Source organism: Marmota monax, unplaced genomic scaffold (assembly GCF_021218885.2).
Source record: "Marmota monax isolate L192 unplaced genomic scaffold, Marmota_monax_Labrador192_F-V1.1 WCK01_AAM20220418_F8-fsc00019, whole genome shotgun sequence".
NCBI classification, from domain to species: domain Eukaryota; kingdom Metazoa; phylum Chordata; class Mammalia; order Rodentia; family Sciuridae; genus Marmota; species Marmota monax.
The window spans coordinates 8,345,853-8,373,339 of NW_026695242.1; the positions used below are offsets into that span (position 1 = coordinate 8,345,853).

Sequence of the window (27,487 nt, forward strand, 5' to 3'; positions counted from 1 at the left end):
GTCTGTCTCTCTCTCACACATACACTGAGGAGGGCGAGTAGCCAGGGCTACAGCAGGAGCAGTTTGTCTGCCTTGTTGAGTGGTGGCCTTGGCCTTGGTCGAGGCTTGTTGGCCTGCAGTTCTAGGGCAAAGGAAGGAAGCTGTCACCTATGGGGGTAGAGGGTGTGGACCTGGGGAGTCCTCAAGGTCGACCAGGTGGAGTAGGCCGCTTAGCCACCTGAATGTCCCTTACCTGTAGGTGTTTTGTGGGCACAGGGGAGGGATGGGCTCCTCTCTCTGCTCCCCATTAGGGCTGAATTCTTGGCTCTGCCATCTTGCTCCCTGCCTCTCCTGGGGCTGTAGGCTGCGAGTTGGCCAGGTAGGGAAGGGGGACGGAGGTATCCACTGCAGAGCCCCCTGCTGCTTTCCCAAGGGGAGAGCCCTCTCCCAGCCCTGCTCCATGTGGTACGATGTCAGGGGTCACCAGAAACCTTCTTCCTAAAATGCCATCTTTAGACACGGTCTCTGGATTGAGGGTCCTGGGAGGCCAAGAATGACCCTCTACGTCATCTCCCCTGTGAGGGCTTTTCTGTCTTGAGGGCTCAGTATTTATTTGAAAGGCAGGCTTTGAGTCTCTGGGTGGGCCTTTCTGTGTCCTGACACTATTGAGCCTTGGGCTGGATTGCTGGTGGTGGGGGCTGTCCTGTGGGGGGGTTCAGCAACCTCCGCAGCCACTGCCCCCCATTGCTGGTTGTCTTTGTCCGTCTGTCCAGGCTGCCTAACACAGCACCATGGATTGAGCAGCTTATGCACAACAGAAATGTACTTCCTGTGGTTCTGGAGGCTGGGAAGTCTGAGACCGTGGTGCCAGCAGATTTGGTGTCTTGGAGAGGTTCTGTTCCAGCTGTCTTCTTGCAGGTTAATCTCACAGTGCAATGGGGGAGGGACCTCTCTGGGGTCTGTCTTCTGAGGCTGCTAGTTGTGTGTGCGAGGGTCCCTTCACAACCTACTCACGTCCCCAAGGCCCACCTCCAAAGGCCATCCTTTTATGAATTAGGTTCCAACCAATGAATTTGGGGGGAGCACCATTCGGTCTGTAGCTCTAGTAGTACCCCCTCCCCTAGTTGTGACTACCAGAGTTGTCTCCAGACAGTACTAAATGTCCCCAGGGGGCAAAATGGCCCTGACTGAGACCCCTCTCTAGGAGGCCACCCTGTAAGCTGTTAGCATGGGCCTGGTGCTGGCAACTCTGCAGGGCAGGCTTCTCGCCACGTGGAGTTTGGTGAGCTGCAGGAAGACAGCTGCTCTCTCGTAGGAAGGGCTTCCACCTAGAGGTTAGGAGTTGGGGTCCCAGACCGTGGGCTGACTCCCAGCTGATGGGCCAGGTTCCCTACTGTAAAGCATGGGACCCAGCCCTGGCTGGCTGCAGCTGTCTCTCTGTTAACCCTCGATGGCTTCCCCTTACAGAGTAAAGCCCAAACTTGTACCACAGAGCCTCAGGCCCATTGGGCGGGGTGGCGCAGGCCTGTAATCCCAGCGGCTCAGGAGGCTGAGGCAGGAGGACTGTAGGTTCAAAGCCAGCCTCAGCAACTTAGTGAAACTGTAAGCACCCTAGCGAGACTCTGTCTCAAAATATAAACTTAAAAAGGGATGGGGATGTGGGCTGGGGTTGTGGCTCAGTGTGGCAGAGTGCTTGCCTTGCACATGTGATGCACTGGGTTTGATCCTCAGCACCACATAAAACAAACAAAATAAAGATATTGTGTCCATGTATGACTAAAAAATATTTTAAAAAAAAGGTCTGGGGATGTGGTTCAGTGGTTAAGCACCCCTGGGTTCAATCCCCAGTACCAAAAAAAGCCTCAGGCCTTTGCGATGCTGCTCCCTTTGTGGAGGCCTTCCCTCCCTGGGCCCCCTGTGGCTGAGCCCTTCTCAAGTTCTGAGGCCCAGCCTGAATGCTTGTTTTTTGGCCAGGTCTCCCAGACCTTCCCCTCTAAGTGTGCTTCATCCAATCATGTTTCTTTATAAAGCTATAAAAATTTATGTACTTACAGGAAAGTCCATAAAACAATAGAGCAGTTCATTGTTCAATAGAACAATGCAGCACTCAGCACCACCACCACCCAGGTGTAGACATAGACCATGAGCAGAAGCTCCTCCCACCCCCAGAGGTCGCCAGTGTCCTGTGTGATGAACCTTCCCCTGTCTTTGCTTTAGTTTTGCCATGTGTGTCTGTGCCTCTGTATAGTTGAGTTTGCCTTGTTTTTATGCTCCATGCGCATGGATTTGTAAGGCATATAGCTTTGTCTGTTTACCGCTCAGCCTTGTGATTTTGAGAAGCCTCCATGAGGGTACTTGTAGCCGTAGTCTGTTCTTTTGTTCACGGTTGTATAATATTCTACAGTGTGCACAAACCCCAGTAATTCATCCCATGCCACTGTTTGTGGACGCGCCATGTTGCTGTGACTGTTCCTCGCGCATCCCTGGAACACGTGTGCAGTGTGCACCCAGGCTCTGGGTGGTGAGTGCCCCTAGGGAAGGCATCATTCAGGCTTGCCTGGGCTCTGGCTACATGGGTGGCACGGGGGGGACAGGGAGAGCTGGTGCGGTCGATGCCCAGTGGGTCTGCAGAGAGTGGCCTGCGGGTTCTGTCCGTGGCTGCAGAGGCAGTCAGTAAACTCTTGGGGGGACCAGGGGGTGTGAGCCTGACAGGATGAGCCAATGCAGAGAAAGGGACGTAGGGGGCACCTGGTGTGGGTGTAGGCGTTATTCAGAGGCAAAGAGCCAGCTTGGAAAGGAAAATCAGGCGAGCTTTCAGGGAGTCGGACAGCTTCACTGACAGAGATCGGCCCCGTGTGGCAGCCGGTGAGGCAGAGGGGCAGGGCCTGGCCTGGGATGTGCGATTAGTGCCAGCTCTCCCCTGGGCACCTGGGGCGCTCTGATTGCTTCTGGACTGGATGCCAGAGCAGCTGGTGCCAAGTGCCATGTCCCCGTGTTGCGGGTACAGAGCGCACTGTTCAGGAGCGAGGAGAGGGCCGGGTGGGGCTTCTGGCAAACCCTGCCCCCCAGGCCTGGGTCGAGTCTTACCTCCTTGTTCCCTGGTCACTGTAGGACTCGGTGGGAGCCTGTCTGGACCCTGTAGCCTCAGGGACAGGAGGAGCCATGGCGGGAAGGGGATCAGCTTGATGACAGCCTGTGGCTCCTGGGAGGCAGGAAGAGCAGATGTATCCAGGGATATGGAGAGAGGGTGGCTCGGCGGTGGAGCACCCGGTTCCGTCCCAGCCAACTCAAAAGCACAAAGCCGGAGTGGGGTGAGTGGCTGAGCCCCAGCACGGCTGGCCTGTTCCTTGGGTGTCTGTCTCCTGCCAGGCCGCTGGTGCAGGTGACCTGTGGTGCCCTTACTGACTGGGTGAAGGAATTCCTGGTCCCATGGGCCCGACCCTCAGTTCTCCCTGCCTCACTCTTCTGTCTGCGGAAATTGCCCCAGGTGCGAGAACCAGCCTGACCTGAGCGGTCTCCCGGGGAGCCCCACGGACGGTGACACTCTCTTCACAGTGAGGAGGTTGAGACCCAGAGGGTGGAACCTGGAGACAGGTCACTGGATGGTTGGACAGTCGCTTTGGTTGTGTGACACTTGCAGAACGGAGTGTGAGCTGGGGAGGACTGAGTCCTGCCCTCGCTGTCTTGAACGGTGTGCACACGCGACATCAGTTAAGCAGCCACACTGACGGGTTTGCACGGAAAAGGTGACATTGGTGTCAAACCTTAAAGGAAGAATTGGGGGGTAGGCTGGCAGCAGGGGACAGGAGTGGGGGCAGTCTAGGTGAAGGGTCTGTGTGGGCAGAGGCTGGGCGGCCTTGAGTGGAAGGCTTCTGTGGGGAGGGGCAGGGCTGTGACACAGGAGGGTAAAGGTGGGCCCGCAGTGTCACCCCGACTACCACAGGGCCAGACCCTCAGTTGCTGGTTTGTGATGTTGCTGGTTGGTGTAGTGCACAAGGTTTGGGATCTAAAGAGGGTCTGGCTGGGCACAGTGGCACACGCCTGTAATCCCAGTGGCTCTGGAGGCTGAGGCAGGAGGACCTAGAGTTCAAAGTCAACTTTGAACTTGGCAACTTAGTGAGACCCCAAGCAGCTCAGTGAGACCCTGTCTCTAAATAAAATATAAAAAGGAGGGGTGCTGTGGCTGTGGCTCATTGGTAGCACACTTGCCTGGCATGTGTGTAGGCACTGAGTTTGATTCTCAGCACCCCATATAAATAAATAAAATAAAGGTCTATCAGCAACTATTAAAAAAATATAAAAAGGTCTGGGAATGTGGCTCCGTGGTTGAGTGCCCCTGGGTTCAATCTCCAGTTCCAAAAGCAAAGTAAAACAAAACAAAGAGGCTCTGAGGACTGAAAACTCACAGAGTTTAAATGACCTCTGAGTAACACTATGAGCTCACATTTATTTAATACCCCCCGGGGGGCCAGGCTGTCCCGATGCTCACTGTGCATCTCCTCCATCCCCACAGCAGCCTTGCGATTTAATCATCCACCAGCTGTAAAATGGTCCTTCCCATTTTACAGATGAGGAAACCAAGGCACAGAAGGTCTAAGCGACTTCCCCAAGGCCACATCTACCAAGTACCGGCGGGGAGGGGGTTAAACTGAGGCCCTCAAGGGCAACGGAGGCCACTGTTTTGCTGGCTGGGAGCCAGGTGACGTGGCTGGTTTGTGACTAGCAAACCCATGTTGTAGGGAAATATGTGTCTTCAAGCCTGGAGTCACACACACTGTCTGAGTTCAGGAAGTTAAATGAGTGCGTGAGCCACCTCTGCTGTCCCTGATCTGGGTGGTGGTGGGAGTCTCTGGTGGTTTCTGAGGACAGTGACGGAATCAGGGCGGATTTAGGAAGGTCACTGCAGGACATGACACAGACGTGAAGCAGCTTCGGGGAATCCAGGGAACAAATGATCTGGTGCCTTGCTGGGCTGGGGCTGTGGGTGGAGACCCAGGACAGTGGCTGCCCGTGGCCGGGGGCAGCTGGGTGGCTGTCTGCTCATGCAGTCTGAAACCTGGTCATGTTTCACCGGAATAGAGACCTCTGGGCCATCTCGGGTGGATAGGTGCATTCCAATGAGCTGGGGCCCCCAAGGGACACCAGTGAAGCACATAGCAGGGGACTGGACAGATGGCACCGTCTGCTGGAGCCGGAGATTCTGCAGAAGAGCCCCTGCCCACAGTGGCCTGCCCCAGGTGTCTCTGGCACTTGGAGCAGCATGTTTGAGGGGGGAAGCACAACAATATTGTTTGAAATTGCATGGGTAATTATGCATCTTGAAAAAGTGTGTGTTGGCAGAATAAAAATGCACGCCCACTGCCACAGTCTGGCTGGGCACAAATGCCGCAGTCTGGCTGGGCACACAATCACGAGCCACCACACAGCTTGTAGATTCAAACAGCAACTCTTTATTCCAGAACTCACACCAGCCGTCTACAATCACGTTCTGGGGAAATCCACGTTCTCTTCCCAAATCCACCTTCTCTCCCAAATTCACCTCCACTGGGCTTCTCTCTCCAAAAATATACTGTCTGAATCCCGTGAGAACTCAAGGGGAACTCAGGCAGCAGGATACGCCCTATTCCCAGCAGGAATAATCTTAAACCTTAAACCTGGAACCTAAACTGGGAACGCCCTAAACAAGATTATCTTAAAACCGGGAACACCCTAATCTGCCTTGGTCCTTGAGCAAGGTCACTTACATTCAATGTCACTGCAACATGTCAGCAACATGGGGTACGCTGGCAAGGAAATTGTCATACCTACTTGGCTAATGGCTCCCAGCAGCCCACAGGGAGACCGCCAAGTAGATAATTCTGTCGCATTAAAAGCTTGCATTGCTCAAGTGTGAAGGTTCTCGCCTTGGGGAGGTGATTTAACAAGGCCAAAGAGTTTATTAAAACCAAAATACTGACAGAATTGTAAACATGGCTCTGATGAGGTGGCGGGGGACAGAAGTGCATGCTGGGGGCGGACTAGCAAAGCCAGTCATTCTGGCATCGGGCCCCCAGCAAACCCTGAGCTGCGGGTGTGGTCACACATACACAATGAGCAATCTGTCATCTGCTGCAGAGGTTAGAGGATTTCGATTGCTTCTCAGGGACAGGTGCAGCCCAGGATCAGTAGCCTCCTGATGAGGGGGAAGTTAAGATCCTTTTAATTGGCAGCTGCTTGGTCTTGGATGACTGCGTTTTGCTAGGATGCGCATTTTGTCGTGTTCCGATTCATCTCCAAGGTCTCTTGTTTTGTCAAGTTGTTTCAGGCAAACATTCATTCACTGAGGGCCACCGCTGTGCCTGTCTGCACCGCCCTGCCACCAGGATGAGGACAGGATGGGCGAGTGAGCGAGGAGGGAGGGAGCTAACTAGGGCGCGGGCAGGTGTCCCGTTAGGCTGTGGTGCTTGCTGTTACTTCGTCTGAATCATCCTCTCCTCGCATCTTGCCATGCCCTGCGCTAAATGTCGCTCCCTCTCCAAAAGCCCTCCCTGGCCTCCCTGGTAAGGTTTGTCCCTTCTCCACCCCTGTGACCTGCTGTCCCATGATACCATTTGGTTTCCCGGGGGCAGTGGTCACCGCACAGCCTTCTCCCGGGTACCCGTCCCTGTTCACTGCTCTTCTTCGTTGCTGGGCGTGCGCTCCTGGTGCTCCTGGTGGGCCGGGCTCTGACTTGCTCACCGTCCTTCCTTGGACAGTGCCTATATTCGTCAGGCGAAAGATTCTACCTGATTTTCCCAGCAGCCCTGGAGAGGTGGGATTTTGGCATCATTCAGAGAAGGGGAACTTGAGCCTCTGTGATCTGCAGGGGTTTGCCTAAACTCTCACGGCCGGCAAATCTTGTGCTGGAATTTGAACTTGAGTTTCACGCTCTCTTAAATATGCAATCCATCTCAGTGGGACCCAACTTCTGCCCTTGAAGAGTTCTCTGTCCTGCCAGGAAAAGCAAGACAAATGCATTCATAACTGTCATGTTCATTCGGTGGAGGAAAAAAACAAAACAAAGCAAAAACCCTCACATAAGCGACAACAGGACAGGGCCCTCACAGAGCCAGTGAAAATGCCACTATAGAGGTTCAGTTACCTTCACCAGGCATTTCACAGATAGGGAGTGTGAGGCCCTGACAGTGACCTGTCCAGTGACTTGATGAATGAAGGGTAACAGCAGATTCGAATCTGGATTCCTCATGAGGAAAGCAAGCTCCACCTTTTTACTTGCTGTGTGGCTTTGAGCAAACTCTTAACCTCTCTGAGCCTTAATTTCCTTATCTGCAGAAGGGGATTGAGTATAACTCTCTTCCTCAGAAGTGGTTGCCAGGACTACATAAAGTGACAGTGTTGCCTGCTTTTATTCTTAAAGATGACCTCAGGGCCACTCCAAGGTCTGGGTTGACCACATGGCCTCTACTTGGGCCAGCTGAGGTCCCTTCAGAGCTGTTGGTGGCCACGCTGTTGGCATGAGGGTGGCTGCTGTTTTGATTCCCTTTTGTGTCTGCCGTGAGTCGTTGATTAAATTAAAATAATCTAATGTCAAATTGGTGCGTCGTTTGATCTTGCACTGTGCGTGGAATTAACTTTTGTTTTAAATTAAATGTTGGGTGGTTTTGTCTTCAAATTGTCATCTGGCTTGCCAGGAAGGACAGGATATTTTTGGAAAGTTCCGGATCCCATGCTCACACCTGTGGTTGTCCCCTTGTCCTGAGATGGCGAGACTAAGTGCCCTGCCAGGTGGCCTCGTCCCCAGGGCAGGACGGGCCCAAGACACCTCTGCCGTGAATTCCCAAGCCGAGGCCGGATCTTCGCGCCTTGCAGTGGTGTTTCCTGTGGACTGTCTGCGGGCACCTTGCCAAGCACCGCGCAGACGTTTCATTTCATGCTCACAACGACCTTGTTGGTGGGATCATCTTGTCCTCGTTTTTGTTTTAGCCCAGCTTGTGTAACATAAAACTCCCATTTTAAAGTCTGTTTTAGAATATTCACAAGATTGCTGAGCATCACCACTGTCTCCTTCTGACCTGTTTCCGTGCCCCCTAAGGAAACCCTTTCCCCGTTGGCCGTCGTTCCCCATCCCCCTCGGCCCTGGCCACTCTTCCTGTCTCCTCTCCTCTCCTGGACGTTTCACGGAAATGGAATCAGCCGGTATTGGACCTTTTGTGACCTGCTTCTCTCACTTGATCGTGTTTTGATTTTGTCACCTGTGTGAGGATGGCACTCCTGTTCTGGGGAAGCGGTATGCCACTGAAGGTGTTAGGGTTTGGATATGAGATGTGCCCCATGAAGGTTCCTGCATTGGGCAAGAGAAAAGAACTGGGTTTCAGCCCGGCGTGGTGGTGCCTGTCATCCTGGTGGCTTGGGAGGCTGAGGCAGGAGGATCGCAAGTTCAAAGCCAGCCTCAGTAATTTAGCAAGGCCCTAAGCCAATGGGTGAGATCCTGTCTGTAAATCAAGTGTATAAAAGAGCTGGGGACGTGGCTCCGCGGCTAAGCGCCCCTGGGTTCACTCCCTTTACGGCGCCTGAATCTGCACCTTAGCAGGATACCCACGAAACGGTTCCAGAGGTGCCGACGGAGGGTGGCGATCACCCCGGCTGCACATCAGAGTCACCTGGGGGAGCTTTGAAAACCCGTGATTCCCAAGATCCAGACCCTGCTAACTGAGTCCCCCGCTGTGGGAGGGACACTGTGACATCAGGATCCAGCTGCCGCAGTTCTTCCAGTGCCTGGCCGTGTCACAATGGCAGCCGCCGGGATCTTGAGACGGTGGGCTACAGCCCGGCCTGTGATGGAGCTGTGGGCCGAGGGCCATGGGTGACAAAGCCAGGACCCCAACAGTCCTCACCAACTCTTTCAAATCTCAGTCTGTCTTTGGCTCAGCTCCGCGGTGACCGCGGGGTGCCAGTGCTCATAGGACCCCACCCTGAAGCATGAGGACCGGTCTGCTCGTTGGAAACGCACGAGCCCTTGTTCTTTTGCCAAGCAGCAAACCATCCCAGGAGAGTTACATACCCCAGGAAGCCGGGTAGACAGTGGTTAGGGGCACACCCTGAGGCCCAGCTCTGCCTCACACTAGCCAAGGCCAGCCGCTCTGTGTCTGTCACTATAGAAAACAGGAATGGTGACGATCCATCTCCTGGGGTGATAAGGAGTCGATGAGTTAATGCAGATGGCGCTGAGTGCACGGACTTGCAGACAGGAAGCCCCTTGGAACGTTCTTTATTATTTCATGACTGGGTGACCTTGGATAAGTCAGGTGACGTTAAGCAAGTTGTGTCATTTTTCTGTAACTCAGTTTCATTGTCTGTTAAATAGGGACGAGCCTGGTGGTGATCTCATAGAGAGATTTCAGGGAGTCAAGGAAATAAGAAGTCTGAAGCAGTGTGGTTTCCGGCCCCTGGCCCCCAGCTGGCATCCGTGGGCAGGGGCTGCAGTTAATGTTGAGCTGAGGTGGGCGCAGGAGGAGCATCTGCTGGCCGAGCTGGGCAGGTCCTGCTTCTCAAGTGGAGCATCTGGAAGGATCCAATTGAAGGTTCTGGGATTATTATTATTATTATTTTTTGTACCAGGGATTGAACCCAGGGGTGCTTAACCCCTGAGCCCCCTCCCCAGTCCTTTTATATTTTATTTAGAGACAGGGTCTCTCTGAGTTGCTTAGGGCCTGGATAAGTGGCTGAGGCTGGCTTTGAACCTTCGATCCTCCTGCCTCAACCTCCTGAGCCACTGGGATGTCAGGTGTGCACCCCCGTGCCCTGCTCTGGAATGTTTTTGCCTATAGAAGTTTATGTGTTGTGTGGGCTCCAGCAGCTGGGGCTGGGGAGACGGGGTTTTTTAATAAGGGTAGAGGTTCATTTTTGCCAGATGCAAAAGTTTTGGAGATTGATATTACAAGGATGCTTAAAAATGGTAAGGAAGTAATTTTTTAAAGAGATGGAGATGTAATTTCTTTAGAGCAGTTTCAGGTTCCTAGCAAAACTGAAGGTGCTGAGTTCCCATACGCCCACCCCCACGTCACAGCTTCCCTGCCATCAACGCTGGCTGTGATGAGCCTGCCCGGACACATCCTTGCCACCCAGAGGCCGTGGTTTACATCCAGGATCACTGTGCTGTTGTACATTCCGTAGGTTTGGGAGAATGTGTAATGACACGTGTCCACCATGTTAGTATCATAGAGTATTTTCACTGCCCCCCCAAACTCTGTGCTCTGCCTATTCATCCCTCTGTCCCCCAGCCTGGAAAGCCTAATAGGATTCTAAATCTTTGTTATGTGTATTTTATCACAGTTGAAAAGAAAGTTTGGCTGGGTGTGGTGGCTCAAGCCTGTAATCCCAGCAACTGGGGAGGCTTAGGGAGGAGGATCGAAAGTTTGAGGCCAGCCTCAGCAACTTAGTGAGATCCTGTCTCAAAATAAAAAGTAAAAAGGGCTGAAGATGGGGATCAGTGGTTAAGCACTCCTGGGATCAATTCCTGATACAAAAAAAAAAAAAAAAAAACAAAGATAAAAATTAAGTTGACAATCCTCCATGCTCATGGGTGTAAAGGATTGCCGTTGGGGGGGGCAGATACACCGTGTGGGATCGGGGAGGGTGGCAAGATGGTGATGGTGGCAGGGTGGCTGCTCTGGTTTCAATATGGTTTAAGTGTCTCTCCCAAAGGTTCGTGTGTCGAAGGCTTGAGCCCCAGGGTGGCAGTGGGAGGTGGTGGGACCCTTAAGAGCTGGGTCAGTGGGAGGTCGTTGGGTCACTGGTGGCGAGCCTGGGAAGGGGTTGCGTTCTCCTGGGTCCCTGGACTAGTTCCAGCAGGAGGGTGGTTCCTCTCCCCGCGCCCTGGCTTCCGGCCTTGCTGCGTTACCAGCCCCACGCGCACTCCTGCTGTCCTCATGCCTCCACCGTGAGGGCCTCCCTAGCACCAGAGCCCTCAGTCTCTGCCTGCAGGCCGATGAACCTGTTTGTTTTATACCAAGGACCAGCATTAGAGAGTTCATTACAATAACAGCAACTCGACGCAGACTGGGGCGGTTATCAACGTAGTTATAAAGAGTCTCTGACAGCGCGAGCCATTCTGTGGAGGGCCGTGGCGCCCTGTCTGCAGTGTTGGAGGGGGGCTCTTTGCCCTCCAGTGGAGACGGGGAATCTCAGGTCTCAGACTGCAGGCTTCATCATTCAGTATTTCTCAGTTTTGCTTATTGATGAGAATCATCTGGGGATACATGTTAACAAATTCCTTGGCACGTCCCCAAAGCACCCACTGAATCTCTGGGGGAAAAGGCAAGAACCAGCCTCTCCGGAGGAATTTTTTTGTTGTTTTTTTGGTATTGGAGATTGAACCCAGGGCACTGTACCGTGGAGCCACATCCCCAGCCCTTTTTTATATTTTATTTGGAGACAGGGTCTCCCTGAGTTGCTTAGTGCTTTGCTAAGTTCCTGAGGCTGCCTTTGAACTCGTGATCCTCCTGCCTCAGCTTCTCAAGCTGCTGGGATTACAGGTGTGCACCACTGTGCCTGGCTCCATAGGGTTTTTACTGGGAGTTTGGGAAACTTGGGCTAAATGCTCTCTAGTCTCCTCCTAATCCTAAGATTACATGCGGAAAGATTTCTTATGGATGTGGTCACGCTGGCCAGTTTCTTCCTGTAACCCTGACAGCTTTTTTTTCTTGACCATGCCACATCTGAGCCCCGTGTCTTGTTGGCTGGGGCCCCGTGACCCTGTCTGCCTCTGTGTTGAACCCTGCCACCAGGCCCACCTCCCAGCAGGGACTGGCAGGGGTTGGAGTTTGTCTGAGTCAGGTGCAAGCTCGGCCCCAGTGGTGCTCGCTGCCCAAGTCCTGCTCGCTCTGGCTGGGTTCTGCCTGATCCTTTTCATCAGGCATTCATTAGGATTAATGAGGTAGCCATTCATAAAAGACCCCTGCGTTTTGAATAAAAGGCATCTTCAGGAACACAGAGGACTGTTGTAATGAGCGGTTGGGGCATGCCGTGTGGCCCTCTTGCAGTGATGGTAATTACGGGGTAATGATGTCCTGTGCCTTCTCCAGGGGTCTCTCCGCTCTGGGCTGCAGCCCGGCACCAGCAGCTGGAGGTGCTGGGGACAGGTGCTGGAGTCCAGCTGCCAGCTGGTGTTGGTGGCAGGCCCTGTGTTGTTCTGCTCCCCACTCTCCAGCCCCTGCAGGGGTCTATGGACCTGCACCCCAGGTAGCACCCTGCGGTTCTGGTGCCAGGGGCCTTCCTCCCTGTGCTCGGGGTAAGACCAGGGCTCTGGGAGATCGTGGAAGGCAGGGGCTGCAGGAAGGTAAGAAGCCCCCAGGAGAAAGTCCTGGGAGCCTCCAGGTTGCCACCTCTCTCCTCTGTCGAAATCTGTCCTCCGTCAGTCTGAATTTAGGGTGACCCAACATCCCTATTTGCCTAGGCCAGGGGAGGGCTTCCCCAGGAGGTGGGACTCTCAGTGTTTAAATTAGGGGAGCCCTGAGCAAGCTACCCTGCTGGTCACCCGACTTGACCCTTTGGTCTGGAATCTTTGCATTTGGATTTTTTTCTTTGGTGTCCTCCTAGCAAAATGGACAGTTCGCCTGTCAATGGGGGCTTCATTTCCTTCCGTGAGGTTAACTCGCAGGTTGGGGGAATTAAATGAGTTACTACATAAGCAGTGCCTGGCGCCTTGTAAATAGTGCTGTTGGCTGTGTTTGAGTCCTTACTACTCTTTCCCCTTCATCAGGAGCACTTCCTCTCCCCACTCTGGAGACAGGGCCCACTTTGTGACTCTTCAGTGGTGTCTGAGGCCAGCAGGTGTCATTTCGCAGTTTTTATCCCCGTCCAGTCAGGGTCCCTGGCTTTCTCTCACGAGCTCCTTTTCTGTTTCTCTTGTTGATATGGAACTGGGCACCCTCAATTTTCCTTGAATTTGCCAGATTGCTTTTTTCCAATGAAAGTTCCTGTCGAGGTGACCAGCACCCCAATAAGGCAGGTTCCTGCCCAGGAGGTTGAGCCACCTGGAAAAATAAAAAGTCTGAAATAATCAGTAAGAAATACAGTCAGAGCCAGAGACCAAATATAAAAAGAGGAGCGCCTGATGGGCCTCCCAGTCCTGATAGGAGCTGGAACTAAACAACCCAAACAGGACCCCATTCCCCAATTTAAGGGGGAGCACATCAAAGGCAGGGATAAGGGCTCAGCGGGAGGAGTCTTGTTTGGTGCTTGCAGTAAACAGGTTGATGGGGTGTGACCTGCCAAAACGTCTTTCTCTGGTAGCTGTGTGGCTCCAGCAGGTCATTCCTATCCCTGGAACTGTGCTAGCACCTGAGTGGTGAGCTTAGGACAGGGTGCCCCAAGAACTGGGCATCCTCACACCAGCAGGTTCCTACTGGGAGATCCCGATACCAGGCTTTCCTGCCTTTTCATCGCTTTAGTTCACACACACGGTTCATAGATGACTCCCCGCAAGTTCCTTTTATGGTGGATATATTTTCTATTTGGGGGAGGGTACCTGAGATTGAACTTAGGGGCACTCAATCACTGAGCCCCATCCCCAGCCCTATTTTGCATTTTATTTAGAGACAGAGTCTCACTGAGTTGTTTAGCGCCTCACCATTGCTGAGGCTGGCTTTGAACTTGAGATCCTCCTGCCTCAGCCTCCTGAGCTGCTGGGATTACAGGTGTGCGCCACGGTGCCCAGTGCTATATTTTTCTATTTTAAAAGAAGCTCCCTCTACGTGAACTTGACCAGTGGTTTACATAAATATGTAGTCTATTTAAGTAAACAGGACTACAAATAGTAACAAGGTGTTCAAATCCTCTGAATTAATCACTCTTGAAGCGGTGGTCATTTTCATTTCTGTTGTCTTTCCCAGGCAGGTTTGCTTTTTTACCTAGTTGGAAGTACAGTGTGCATGTGATTTTTACAGTTTGCTTTAAAAAATTCTTACACTCCATAATAATTGTGAACTGTAAACAAAGAAAACAATCAACAGACCTGGGTCAGTGATTCCAGTGGAAGTTTTACCAGCCTTTGGGAGAAGGAAATATCAGAACTCTAAATAGAAAATAGTGAGAGCCTGGTGCAAAGGTGTGCACCTGTAATCCCAGCGGCTTGGGAGGCTGAAGCAGTAGATCGCAAGTTCAAAGCCCGCCTCAGAAACTTAGCGAGACCCTAAACAACTCAGTGAGACCCTGTCTCTATATGAAATATAAAAAAGAGCTGGGGATGTGGCTCAGTGGTTAAGCATCCCTGGGTTCAATCCCTGGTAACAAAATAAATAAATAAGGAGGAAAAATAGAGACACCAGCAGGATGATTAATTAACTATTACATATAATTAGTCTCATTACTGAAATCATTGCGAATTAAAGGGATGTCATTTTCCTGATTATAATAGCAGAGTTTTTTTTTTTTATTTTTTTTCCTCCCTAATGATCCTATTACATGTTGAGCAGGTTGTATGTAAATTGGCATAAATATTATAAGAAGCTGTTTGGCAGTACCTATCAGAGGCTATATATTTGTTTACTAATTGTGTTTTTCCCTTGTGAATATCTTATGTCCTTTTTATATCTTGATCAGTTTTCTTTATTCAAATACTTCAAGCATTTTCAACAATAAAAGGAACTCATATACCCTATTTACAGATCCTTTTTCACCATCTGTTGCTCACTTTTTTGTTTGAAGTGGTCTTACTCTGTTGTCATGGCTGGCCTCAAACTCTTGGGCTCCAGAGATCTCCCTGCCTTGGCCTCTAGAGTAGCTAGGACTCTAGGTATGCACCTCTGTACCTGGCTTACCTTACGTTTTTAGGTGTCCGAGGGTTTTATTTATTTATTTTTTAATGCAGTTTGTTTCTTAGTTCCTTTGCAGTTCTTTTATGGCTCCTGAGTTTGGAAAGTCATTGTCACATATTTGAGTCTGTGTACTTCTGATTATTTAAAAATATATATTATTTAGTTATCATTGGACCTTTGTATTATTTATTGATATGTGGTGCTAAGGATCGAACCCAGTGCCTCACACATGCTAGGCAAGTGCTTTACACTGAGCCACAACCCCAGCCCACTTCTGATTATTTTTGGTTGGATTTTTTAAAATACTTCACAGTGTAACTCTACGTCGGATTTCTTTCTTTCTTTCTTTTCTTTTCTTTAATACTTTTTAGTTGTCAATGGACCTTTATTTATTTATTTATATGTGGTGCTGAGAATCGAACCCAGGGCCTCACACACACTAGGCGAGCGCTCTACCACTGAGCTCTACCTAGGATTTCTTTTGGTTGTTAGACTGAGTTTCTCTCTCTTTTTTTTTTTTGTTCTCCAAAAACTGTTAAGTGTTTTTTCTGACATAGTTTAATGAATCCTTACCTTCCCCAAGTTATTTGTGAGACTTCTTTTAACATTTTTTCCTTTGTATTTTGAGACAGGGTCTTGTTAAGTTGCTTAGAGCCTCACTGAGTTGCTGAGGCTGGCTTTGAACTTGCAATCCTCCTGCCTCAGCACCTGAGCTGCTGGGATTACAGGTGTGTGCCGTGTCTGGTGTACAAATGCATTTTTAAAAGTATCTTTGTGGCTTTTTCTCTTTTTCTTCATATTGGTTGGTTGTATTTCCCACGATGATCGTCTCTCTGTACTTTCTGCTGTTGTTGTCTGAAATTGGATCTTTTAAGACTTTATTGCCAACATATAGGAGTATTATTGTCTTTCCTGTTTATTTTGATTGGCAGCTTTACTGGGCTCTCTTTAATTCAGGTAGTTTTTCAAGTGACGGCTTGGCACTTCTGATACGGTCCTGTGGTCACTTCATTGGCACATCATGACCATCTTGTCTGCTCTAGCAGCTGTGCCTTCCGCTCATGGGCCAGAACGTTTGAGGCCGTGTTCAGGGATACTGGTGATGGACAGTGCCGCAGTCTGGCTGGGCACAATCAGGAGCCACTTGTCAAAAGAAACTAACTTTATTTTTAGAACCACACACACCAAACAAAACAGCCTCTCAGGAAAAACCCTCAGAGCCTCAACTGCCACCACCGGCTTTCCACAAGCCTCTCTCTCCCACACAAGCTTCTGTCCACCTCCCACAATCCTCCTGCTCTTGAGGCCGATTGGCTGGGTCACGTGGGCAGAGCCAAAAAAGTCCCCCAATGAGCAGCTCCGTGGTCTGAAAGGGCAGGGAAACAGCCCAATGAGCATCACCGCAGAGGAGCCAATCAGCTAGATGTTGCTGGGGCCACTGTGAGCCAATCATCAGCCGGCAGCTGGAAGTTTGCTGGCAGCTGGAAGTTTGCTGGGGCTCCTTTGGCTGTGGCTCTCAACAGGACAGCCTCCTTATTTTTATAGGGAAGCTTCTGCCTTCCCTTGCTGTTGCTTCTGGTGTGTGTGATGACACCCGCTGCTCCCACCCAAAAGCACAATAAAAACTCCTTTCTGGCCCTTTGTACGCCTGACACCAAGCACAAGCGGGTTTATTGTTTGAGGGTGTCCCTCTCTAGAATCCCCAGCCTGCCCCAAACTCTGGGCCTGTGGTGCTGGTCTGCTGCCAGCCCAGCTCTGATCCCTTTTCTGAAGTGTGACCTTTAGAGACGTGCCCTTCCCTGGGAGGACGTGGTGCTCTTTTCTGCCCGCCCCACTTCCTGACATAAGAGCTGGTGACTGGCGCTGGACAGCTGCGGGCTGAGGTGCCCTGGACCCGAGGAGGCTTCTCAACGTGTGTCCAGAAGGGGAGGCAGGGATCCTCGGCCATTTGAACTGTCGCCCTTTCCCAGCTGTGCCAGCTGTCCTCTTTCCTTCTCACACTGTGTCACCGAGGTCACTAGTGCCCCTGCTCTGCTCCAACCTGCAGGGCTTCTGGCACCTCGCACTGGCGTCCTCACAGACCAGGGGGAAAGCAGACGCAAGATCAAGTATAGGGGCTGGGGATGTGGCTCAAGCAGTAGCGTGCTCACCTGGCATGTGGGGGGCACTGGGTTCGATCCTCAGCACCACATAAAAAAATAAAATGAAGATGTTGTGTCCACCAAAACTAAAAAAAAAAAAATATATATATATATATATATATATATATATATATATATATATATATATATTTTTTTTTTTTTAAAGATCAAGTTTAGTGCCGTGCAAGGTGAGGAGGTCTCATTTGCCTTGAGGCTCAGGGGCTGGAGCAGGCGTGCTGAGGGGGCAGAGAAGGCTCCCGGAGGAGCTGACCTTGAACAGGGACTTGGAGCCAGAGGAGAAGTTCTTGGGGCAGGAGGGTGAGGGCTTCAACTGGGATTTCCACATACTTATTATTTTTTTTTTTTTTAAAGAGAATTTTAATATTTATTTATTTTTTTTTAGTTCTCGGCAGACACAACGTCTTTGTTTGTATGTGGTCCTGAGGATCGAACCCGGGCCGCACGCATGCCAGGCGAGTGCGCTACCGCTTGAGCCACATCCCCAGCCCAACCACATACTTATTTATTGTGGCTATTAGAAGTAGGACCTTTAAAATTGTATTTAATTGCTATCAATGAGAATATTACTGAATTTTGCATATTTGCTTTGGAATAATCTGCAAAGGCCCAGAGGCCTGGGAGAGTCTGGCATCTTTGGGGGGAAAGTCAAGAATTGCCGAGTTAGAGGGACAGTGCCGTCAGTGGGTGAGGGGTCTGGGGCCCAGGGCTAGGGAGCAACATGGGTGGCCCTGGAGGGCTTCTGAAAGAGGTGGGGTGAGAGCTGACCTGGAAGCATAGAGAGGATTTGGATAGAGGGGGAGGGCTGGGAGGAGAGGGACGACATGGCAATGTACCTGCTAGGCACTTTATCATTTGATTACATTTACTCTTCCCAGTAGCCTTGCCAGGCAGATGATGATATCCCCATTTTACAGATGAGGAAACCGAGGCTCAGGGAATTGAAGTGACTTGTAGGAACTGGACAGCCTAATTTGTGAGCCTCTATGCTTTTGGGGTCCCCCTACTGCTATATATATGTATGCATATATATGTGTACATGTATATATTTATTGGCATTATTGACATGTAATTCATGTACTATATAATTCCTGCCTTTAAAGGGTACCAATTTTTAAAAATATTTTTAGTTGTAGATGGACACAGTAACTTTATTTTTTATGTGGTCCTGAGGATCGAACCCAGCGCCTCACACATGCTAGGCAAGTGCTCCACCACTGAGCCCTAGCCCCAGCCCCCTAACCTACTTTCTGTCCACAGATTTGCCTGCTCTGGACATCCCGTGTGAATGGAAGCATATAGCATATGGGCTTTGTGATGGACTTCTGGGGCGTGGTGTGTTTCCCGTGGTCTGGTCACATTACAGCATGCCTTGGTGCTTCATGTCTTTTCGTTGCTGAATACTATTCCTTAACGAGGCTCCATCCCGTTTTGTTGGTCTGTTCTGCAGTTGATGGTCCTTGGGTCGTTTTTACTTCCAGGCTCCTGTGCATGGTGCTGGTGTGAGCACCTGCGTGTAGTGCGGTGTGGCAATGTGTCCTCGTTTCTCTTGATATGTAGGAGCGTGTTTAACACCAGGGAGCTGCCGGGCTGTCCTGGGGGGCAGCTTCCCTCTTGTGACTTATCCGAGGCTTGCATGCAGCGGGATGGGACTGGAAAGTCAGGCCACGGAGCCTATGTGCATTTCATGTTGTCAAGCAGCTGACATGAAGTCGCCTTAAGACGCTGCTGAGTCTGATGATTCCAAAAGGACTCGGTCCTTCAGAGTTTGAAGGATGCGGCTATGAATGCCGATTGTCATTGTGCCAGCAGGTCCGGCCTTCAGTGTGTTGCAGCTAGTAGGCTGTGTGGTAGAGAAGGTGTGTGGCTAAATCCTGAGGTCAGTCTGCGAAGGAGGGACAGGTGTGAGTTAATGCTGCCGAGGGGACTCCTGGAGAGGGAGGGCGGGGTCTGGAGCCTGTCCCTGGGGAGACAGGCTGGAGGTGCGGAGGCTGGGCAGGAAGATGGGCTTGGGTCCGTGTGGGTCTGGGGCACGTTCCTGGGCAGCCAGGTGGGTAACTGTCGTCTTTCTCCTCTGGCTGCAGACCTGGCCGAGTGCAAGCTGGTTTCCTTCCCCGTCGGCATCTACAAGGTCCTGCGGAATGTCTCCGACCAGATCCACCTCATCACCCTGGCTAACAACGAGCTCAAGTCCCTCACCAGCAAGTTCATGACCACGTTCAGTCAGCTCCGAGGTAGGCCGCAGTCAGCCCAGCAGGAGGGCGTGGCCAGCCATCTTCCTTTAGACTGACCCTGTGTGAGTGGTGTCACTAGAGCCAGTCCCCAGTCATGAATCACCCATGAAGTCATTTCCGGAGAAGGCTTTCGGAGGGGCCTGCGTCCTCCCTGCAGCCTGGAAATCTGCAGGGCGGCTTCTGTGTCTTGCTGGCCAGGTCTCCTGTTCTGAGCAGACCAACGGGACATTTGCTCTGAGGCACAGGAAGCGTTAATCCTCCGTAGGCTCAAACGAGCTCCTTGCTCTCCTGAGCTGCTTCCTGAGTTCAGGAGTGACGAGGGCCAGGCGAGCTGGCACATGTCTCTGAGCATTTTCTCTGAACATGCAGAACAGTTGGCCAGGCACCTAGGCGGGAGATTAGCAGGACGGGCATTGTGATTTCTTTTGAAACGGCTCCTCTGGATGGATGAGCAGTGAGCACCAGCTACTGTGGCCCTACTCCCGTCTCTAGACGACAGTCCCTCCCTCCTCTGTCACCTGTGGAGTGGAGCCGCAGCCTGGGTGCTTGTGTGTTGTGAACTGATGGGTGGGAGAAATGCCAGAGGTGGTCCTGGAGTTCCCATCTGAGGGGTACGGAGAGGGTCTGAGACCTGTTGAGAGAAATGAGTAACAAAAATGCTGGTGCTGCCTTAACCGCTTGAGCAAGCAGGTCTCAGCCAGCTGAGCTGGCCCAGCTTCCTGAGGAGGCGTGGGCACGGGGCAGAGCCCAGAAGGGAGAGGGAGGCACGGATCAGCAGACATGGCTCAGCAAGGGAAGGGGCTTATGCAAGGTCTCCAGCAGGAACCAGGCAGGACCTGGAGAGGCCACTGCCCAGGTGCACACAGAGGGGCCAGGAGGAGGGCCTTGTCTGGGTCCTCACTTCTGAGGGACGCTCACAGAGCTCAGTGACTGGGGAGGGGTGGGGCCCCTGGCAAGGCTTGCTGCCCAGAGATGCCCACTGGTGCTGTCGCCTGGCCTGGCCTCCCTCCTTTCTTTTCCTGTAGCTGATGCTTTACATAGAAGATGGGGCTGCAGAGCCAGCCAGCTCCCCAAACCGGTAGTTCACGTTCCTGGTGGCATTAGAATCTCATGAGGAGCCTTTCTGTTAATACTGTCATCTTTTTTCCTCTTTTTTTGTACTGAGGATTGAACCCAGGTTTGCTTTATCACTGAGCCACATCCTCAGCCCTTTTTATTTTATATTTTGAGACAGGGTCTTGCTTACTTGCTAAGGCTAGCCTCAAGCTTTTGGTACTCCTGCCTCAGCCTCCTGAGCCACTGGGATTACAGATGTGAGCCACCAAACCTGGCACACTGTTTTCTTGATCAGATGAATCAGAATATCTGTGTGGGCCTGGGCCTAGGCATTCATTAGTACCTGCATTGGCCATTCTAAAGTGCTGTCAGTCACAGTTAAGGGTTATAAACACAAATACCTAAGAGGTTAGCATTTATTGAGTGACTTGGATTGGGCATGTGGCAATAGGGAATGGTGGGGACTATGGCAAACTAGTCCATGCTCTATTCAGCCTCAGCCAGGGGCGTCATGAGAGGAAAGGGGCTGGCATTGCCCACACTTCTGCTTATTTAATGAAGCAGGAAATGAGGATTTTATGTGAATTTTCCTAAGTTTTGCATAAAATAAAATCCAATAAAACATATTTGCAAGTTAGATTTATCCCACAGGCCACCAGTTGAAAGATTTCCTGTACTATATCAGCGTGGCCTCTCTCGTTGCACTTCATGGATGGAGGAAGGAGTCAGGGAGAAAGGACCTGTCCAGGGCCTCGGAGCAGTTGCTCACCTTGTTGGCCAGGGCTGCCTTTCAGGGCCACCTGGGTCAGCTCGAGGGTCCTCTAGTGCTGTATCTGCCAAGGCAGGGTTGGACCTTTGCTCTCCAGAGGAGAACAGAGAGTTGAAAATGATCGGTGGGGGTGCTTGGGGCCCAGGAAGAGCACAGCCAGGTAGGAGCTTCCTTTGGGCTGGACGAGAGGGCCTCCGTGCTTTCTTCCATTACCCGTCCCTCGAGCACCTGCCACCTTCCACACCTGGGTCTACAGCAGGGAAACAAAGGCCAGTACGCCAGGGTGTCACCCCGAAGGAGCCCAGGTTGGCAGGACAGACTCTGAGGCCTGGGATGCGGGTGGGGACAGAGTGCGGGAGGCCACTGCGGGAAGAGGATCGATCCCTAAGAGTGGCGTGGCTGGGCGGGTGTGGGGCAAGAGCTTTCCAGGGACTCGATGCTGAGGTGGTGGCTCCTGGGATCAGTCAGTGGGGCCAGGCCAGCAGCCTGGTCAGCAGGGCCTTGGGAACGCCTCTCAGAACCCGCTGTGGAGACGTGTCTCCTGACCCCCTTGCCTCCAGTCTGTTGGAGGGTACTGAGCTCCTTCCTCCTGACGCCCCCACATCACCGGGATATGAAGGGCGGCCGGAGCAGCTGCCGATTGGATTCCACACGGTGGGTGGCGGGACGTCCTGGCCAGGCGGGGATGGAGCCGAGGGCCTTACTTGCTCTCAGCGAGATGGCTCTGGCCTGAGTCTTCGTTGTGGTTTCTCTTTGATCAGAAAAACCCTCTTCTTTTATGTGTAAAGAGGAGGCCCTGGGAGGCCACGCCAGCCCCACAGGAGAGAACCATCTGCCTGCTCCCAGGGCTTCACTGGGGACTCTCCTCTGTGAGGTTCATGTCCCCCCACCAGGACTGGGTCATTGTTAAGTGATTCCTTCCCCTTGATGGACCCACCGTAGGGAAGGAAGAAGCAAGACCAAGGAGGCCCCGGGCCCAGACAGGTTGGCTGGAATGGCAGGTGGGCCCTGTGCAGAGTGGCCCCGGGGTGCAGCTGTGGCTCTGCTGTCTCTTCCTGTCTCCCCACTTCCTCGCTGGTAACTCAGCTCTTTAGAGTGAGTGGTCCTGGGCCTGCCAGGCCATGAGGATACGAGACAACAGCTGTGGAGGCGAACCGAGACCCCCGAGTGGGAAACGCAGAGGCCTCTTGTTCTGCACTGGGCTCGGCCCCTCTCACCTGCACTTGGCAGAGACGCAAAGGCGGGCAGAGGAGAGGGAAGGCTGCGGGTCTGAGTGGTGGCTGCTGGTGTGGGGGAGGGTAGCGGCTCCCCAGAAGTGGGCCATCCTGAATGTCTGTTGGGGGGCCCGTTGGTTCTCTGGTTGCTGCGTGGTTGGAAGTGGAGACAGAAATCAGGGAGCTGTCAGTCATTAGTGGAGCCAGGCTGATCCTCACAGGGACCTCAGTGGCTTGCTGCCTTGGATTCCTTCAGTCTGACTCCTCAGGCCGTTGTCCTTCCTGGGAGGACAGGATACCCAGGCCCTCCCAGCCCCACACTTGGTGTTAGATCCTTGTAACACCCACACCCTTTGGAGATGATAAAACAGCTAAGAGCTGCCTGCGGTCCCAGAGGGGCCTCTCTTGGCAGGGAGGCAGGTGTGAGGGGCGGAGCTGAGGCCACAGTGGGCGCGGAGGAGGGGAAGTGGGCTCTGTTTGGGGCGAGTGGGGAGCCAGAAAGCCTCCCTCGGGGTTGACAGATGGGTAGGTGTTTGCCGAATAAATAAGGGGGAGTTTTCAAAGCATGTGTTTGGGAAACAGCTGGAAAAAATGGTACCAGACTGAATGTTGCAGACCAGCAGGATACAGGGTTGTCAGGGCCTGGCCCTGGGAGCTGTCCACCTGGGGAACATTCAGGAAGGGTCCTGGAGGGACGGTTGGGGTAGCCAAGAAGCTGAGAGAGACATGAGGACAGGAGGAGCCTTGGGCAGCAAGGCACGAAGTCAGGAAGGCTGGGGAGATGGCTGGCCTCAGAGGCCTAGCCCCAGGCTTTATCCTCCTCCAGATCCTGAGGCCCCTCTGCCCTTCACAGCGGGAGGAGCTGCTGTGGGCACTGCTAGGGCTCTGGCTGGTCCAGGTGGGCACGAAGCCCCGGCTGTTCTGGGCCGTGGGGCTGGGCGCCCCTGTGGAGACCAGCCCACCCCAGGGTCCCGGAGCTGGAGGAAACCCGGCCCAGCAGAGGCCCAGCGGTCAGAGCTGGCCCCAGAGGGTGGGGGCCGCAGTCACTCTGACCTCTGGCCAGGTGGAGCTGAGATGTTCTCCTGGGCTTGTGGCACCTTCTCTGTGATTCTGTGGCAGTGACGGGCTTCTGGTCCCTTTTCAATGTTTCCTTCGGTGTGTGGCAGGAGATGCCAGCCAGCCATCAGCGTCCGGGTAGGACGCGCAGGATCCTCCCCAGGCTCTGGGCCTGCAGCAGGCGGGCACCCTGGCAGGCCTGTCTGCAGAGGGCCCCTGCTGCTCCCCAAGCAGCCCGCCCGCCTCGCCACAGGGCTCTTCCCACAGCGGCTCCTTTGAATGTTGCCAGAGAAAACTGCAATTTTCCTCTTTGCCTCAGCCAGCTGCCTGGATCCGAGGGCTGCAGGTCATTTCTGCTCCAGCCTCGCTCCATGGCTGGTGTCCCGGGTGGGTGTGGGCAGAGGGCATGGAGGGGCTAGTGTGACGCAGCTGGGGTCACTGAGGCAAGGGTGAGTGGGACAGGCGGGTCCCTCTCTTCCTTGTGTTGTTCTGTCCAAGCTGCCACTGTCCACACGGGTCAGGAATCTTAGGAGGTGTCAGGGGGCCGAGAGGGACAGTAGACTGTGGGGAAGTACTTACCAGGGGCCTGGAAGGGCATCTTCCCTGGTGTTCTGGGAGGGAGGATAAGGAGCAGGTGTCCCCTGTACAAGATAAGTCTCCAGAGCCGGGGAGCGAGGAGTCCTCTTGGGAAAGGCCACAGGGCCATCTCCTCCATCAGTTTTTACCATCCCTTCTCAAGGGGGCCTGGCCCCTGGGGTTACTTAGATGACCTCAGCAGAGGCCCAGCCGTGGCCCCTGCATGCTTCCAGGCCGGGGGTCAGCCCTCCCGGCAGAGTTAGAGGGACCCAAGTCCACGGGCCTCCCCACCTTTAGGATGGAACCCAGAGGTGGGATCACCGAGGTCAGAGGGCACGAGCGCCAGAAGGCTGTGCTGCGGAGAACTGAAGAACCGCTGGGCAGAGGCCGGCCAGCTGCAGAGCCGGAGGAGTACGTTCAGTCCCCCTGGGAGGGAGCTGCCGCGGCCTGGAGAGGAACTCCTGCCACACTCACAGGCCCTGGCAGCCTCGCTGCCCACCCCGCAGGGGGTTCATGCAGTGCACATGGGGAGGGGACACGCCCTGGGACACTGGGACATCATGACTCTGAATAACTCTGATGCCTCTGTCCTCCGGGGGCCCAAGCTCACGTAATCCTGTGTGACACAGGGTTCTGCAGTCGTCATCCGTCCGTTCCCCCCGCCCCCGCTTCCAGCTCTAAGTGCCGCCTCCCCTGCTGCGGGCTGTGGTTTGGCTGCCCCTCCCCCCACTGCCCATTCAGTTTTGGACCGTCCTTCCCGTCCCTGCCATACCCACCCGGCTCCACAGCTTCATTTGTATAAGTGTGTCCTGTGTACTTGTTTATGTTTTGAACAGGCACTAGACGCATTCAGGCCAAGAGCTGAAAAGGACACTTGGGAAAAATAAGGCTCTCTCAGTCCTGTCCCCAGATGTCCAGTTCTCTGTCCAGGCACCCTTCATTGCCAGTTCTAGAGATAGCCTCTGCCTCTGCGAGCATTTGCTGTTAGCATTTGTAGCCTGCCACTCTATGGGCAGGCATCGTTGAAGTCACGTTACAAGTATAAAATTATTCAAATCTTCTTGCTTCTGTCAGGTAGATTCTCTTAGTATCTCTCCTTACATGAGGAAAGAAACTGAAACAGAGAGTGTGAGTAACTTGCCCAAGGTCACACAGCAAGCGAAGATGGTGTTGGGACTATGGCTGCAGACCCAGAGCTCTTTGATAGGCTGGGCATGGGAGTAGGGTACTGCACTGCTTTATGTCTTGCTTCTTGCACTTGGTGGTATGTGTTAGATCTTGGCTCACGCTGGTACAGCGAGAGCTGCCGTAGTGTTTTCTTGGACATAGAATGTTCAGTACCTCATTTTCGCCCTTGACCCAGTTAAAGGAGTGTTTTCAGGCCTACTGTGGAGAGAGTGGCTTTCGGGAACTTCTCTCCTGCCTCGTTACCCGCTGACCCTGCGGGCAGTAGTGTCTCTGGGTGAAGTCCTCTTGCACTAAGCACGGGCCATTTGAAGGACACTTCACTGCCAGACTCCACGTCTGACGCTGCCCTTTGGGGGATCCAGGAGGTGGGGGCGTGATTGCTCGGTGACACGGGGTCAGAGCCGAGGGACTGATTGGCCCTTGATGGCAGGTGTGTTTGGAGCTGCATTGTCCCTGAGGACCGGCTGTGTAATCACCGCGGGCCAGCCTCGCCGTACCTAATGGAGTCAGCAGGTGTCCCCGCTCTGTCCAGGTGGACCTCAGCACTCGGAGCCAGCCTGGCAGTTGTCCAAGTGAGGCCTACGTGCAGAGTAATCAGGGGCTTGGGGAAGGAGAAGTCAGTCCTGCAGGAATAGGACATGAAGAAGTGCCATGACTGGGGCTCAGGCCAAGACACTGTGGCAGTGGGATGGCATGGGTCCATCCCCAGAGCCCAGTTGGTTCAACTGAACCTTGTAAGAAGAGAGCAGGAAGGAACCTTGGGAGCCCATAATGTGGCCCCAGGGACCTGAGGCCCTTGGCCCTCTCTGCCCAAGAGAAGGGCTGGGAGACCCTGTGCAGGAGGTGGGGTGCCATGACCCCAGGGTAAGGAGCAACACCAGGCCTTGCTATGCCTGTGTTCAGTTGGGAAGTTGGCACAGGAGATGATCAGGTGACTGAGGCTGTGGGCCTCACTGTTGTTCTTCCTCTGAAGTGGAAATAGCAGAGAAAGGGCAGGCCACATAGGAGATAAAAAGAAAGTAAATTCATCAGCATCCTCCTTGTTGATCTGACTGACCTCACCAGGTCTCAGTTTCCCTGAGAAGTGGAGTATATTAGTTTGTTTTGTGTTGCTATAACGAAATACCCGAGGCTGACGAATTTATAAAGTAAAGAGGTTCTTTTGACTCAGAATTCTGGTACCTGGAGGATCCAACAGAATGGTGCTGGTGTCCTGATGAGGGCCTGCAGCCCCGTCACAACATGGCTGAAAAGCAAAAGGAAATGGACCGCGTGTGGAAGGAGGCAAATGTGTGGGGTGGTCTCAGTCTATAATAACCCACTCTCTTGAAGACTGATCCATTCCTTAAGACCAGCATCAATCCTTCCTAAGGGTGGTGTCCCCATGACCTCTTTACCTCGCACATGACCCAGCTCTTAAAAGTCCCACCACCTCAACATCACCACACTAGGGACTAGCCTTCTAGCACAGGAAGCTCTGGGGACACAGTCAAACCACGTTCTAACCCGTAGTGTGGGAAGACACCTCCCTATTCCACCCAGGGTCTTGTGAGGTTGGATTGATGGACACAAGGTGCCAGGCGGAAGGTTCTTGTGATGGTGGTTCCGATGCTGAGATGATGGGGATGCTGTGGGGTTTAGAAGTCTGACCAGACCGTCAGCAGGAGGGCCAGCCACAGAGACCTGTCTCCACCCAGGGAATCGGAGATCCCAGGCCAAGCCTTCAGGAGTGGACACCCTGAAACTCAGAAGGGAGAAGTGGCCTCCAACCCGCCTCCGGGCAGACATGAGGCAGGGCCTCGGCTCGAACTCTTCGCCAGGGAAGCGGGCCATCTGGTCGCCAGAAGTTTGGCTAATGCCGAGGGGGTCTTGGGGGATGGCACAAGGAGAAGTGGGCTGCACGTGATGATCTTTGGTGGCAGAGGCAGGATTTGGCTGTAAGCACTGAACCTCCCACATCTCCGTCCTCTTGTCTGTGAGAGGGTGGGTGATGTTGGCGGGTGGCCTTGCAGAGTGGTCCTGGAGACCAGGGGGCCATGTGTGGGGTCGGTGGAGATGGCAGGGGGAAAGCAGCGACGCAGTCTGGGTTCTCACTGGGAGCACGGTAACGGCAGTGATTGTTGGGGGGCTGGAGAGCAGGGCATGGCAGACCCCAGACTGGCCCGTGAAGGCGGGGCCACTAGAATCACCTTCCTAGGTGGGACAAAAGAAAGTACAGGACACCTACTAGACGGGAATTTCAGACGAGCAGGGAATGATTGGTGATGTGAATATGTCCCGCGACGTATTTGGGGTGTCCTTGTACTAAAAATGATGACGTTCAAAGGCTGGGGTGGGCAGCTCTCCTGGAGGTGAAGGCCTGGCCACCTGCTGGGGAAGGACAACAGCCTGTGTGCTGGGCCGGGAGCAGCAGGGAGAGCTGGGGAGTTCAAGGTCAGTCACCTTCGTTCGTCCCCCCGTT

At 53.1% G+C, this 27,487-nt stretch overlaps 1 protein-coding gene across 8 annotated transcripts in view; it reads left to right on the forward strand.

The window, feature by feature from the left end:
* Positions 1-27,487, forward strand: part of Lrrc20 (leucine rich repeat containing 20) — a 101,384-nt gene that overhangs the window by 42,265 nt on the left and 31,632 nt on the right. For all 8 annotated transcript variants that reach the window (XM_058577992.1, XM_058577987.1, XM_058577986.1 and 5 more), the window contains one exon: positions 19,018-19,167. In XM_058577992.1, coding sequence (XP_058433975.1) covers positions 19,143-19,167 — 25 coding nt within the window. In that variant the 5' untranslated portion in view covers positions 19,018-19,142. The remainder of the gene's footprint in view (positions 1-19,017; positions 19,168-27,487) is intronic.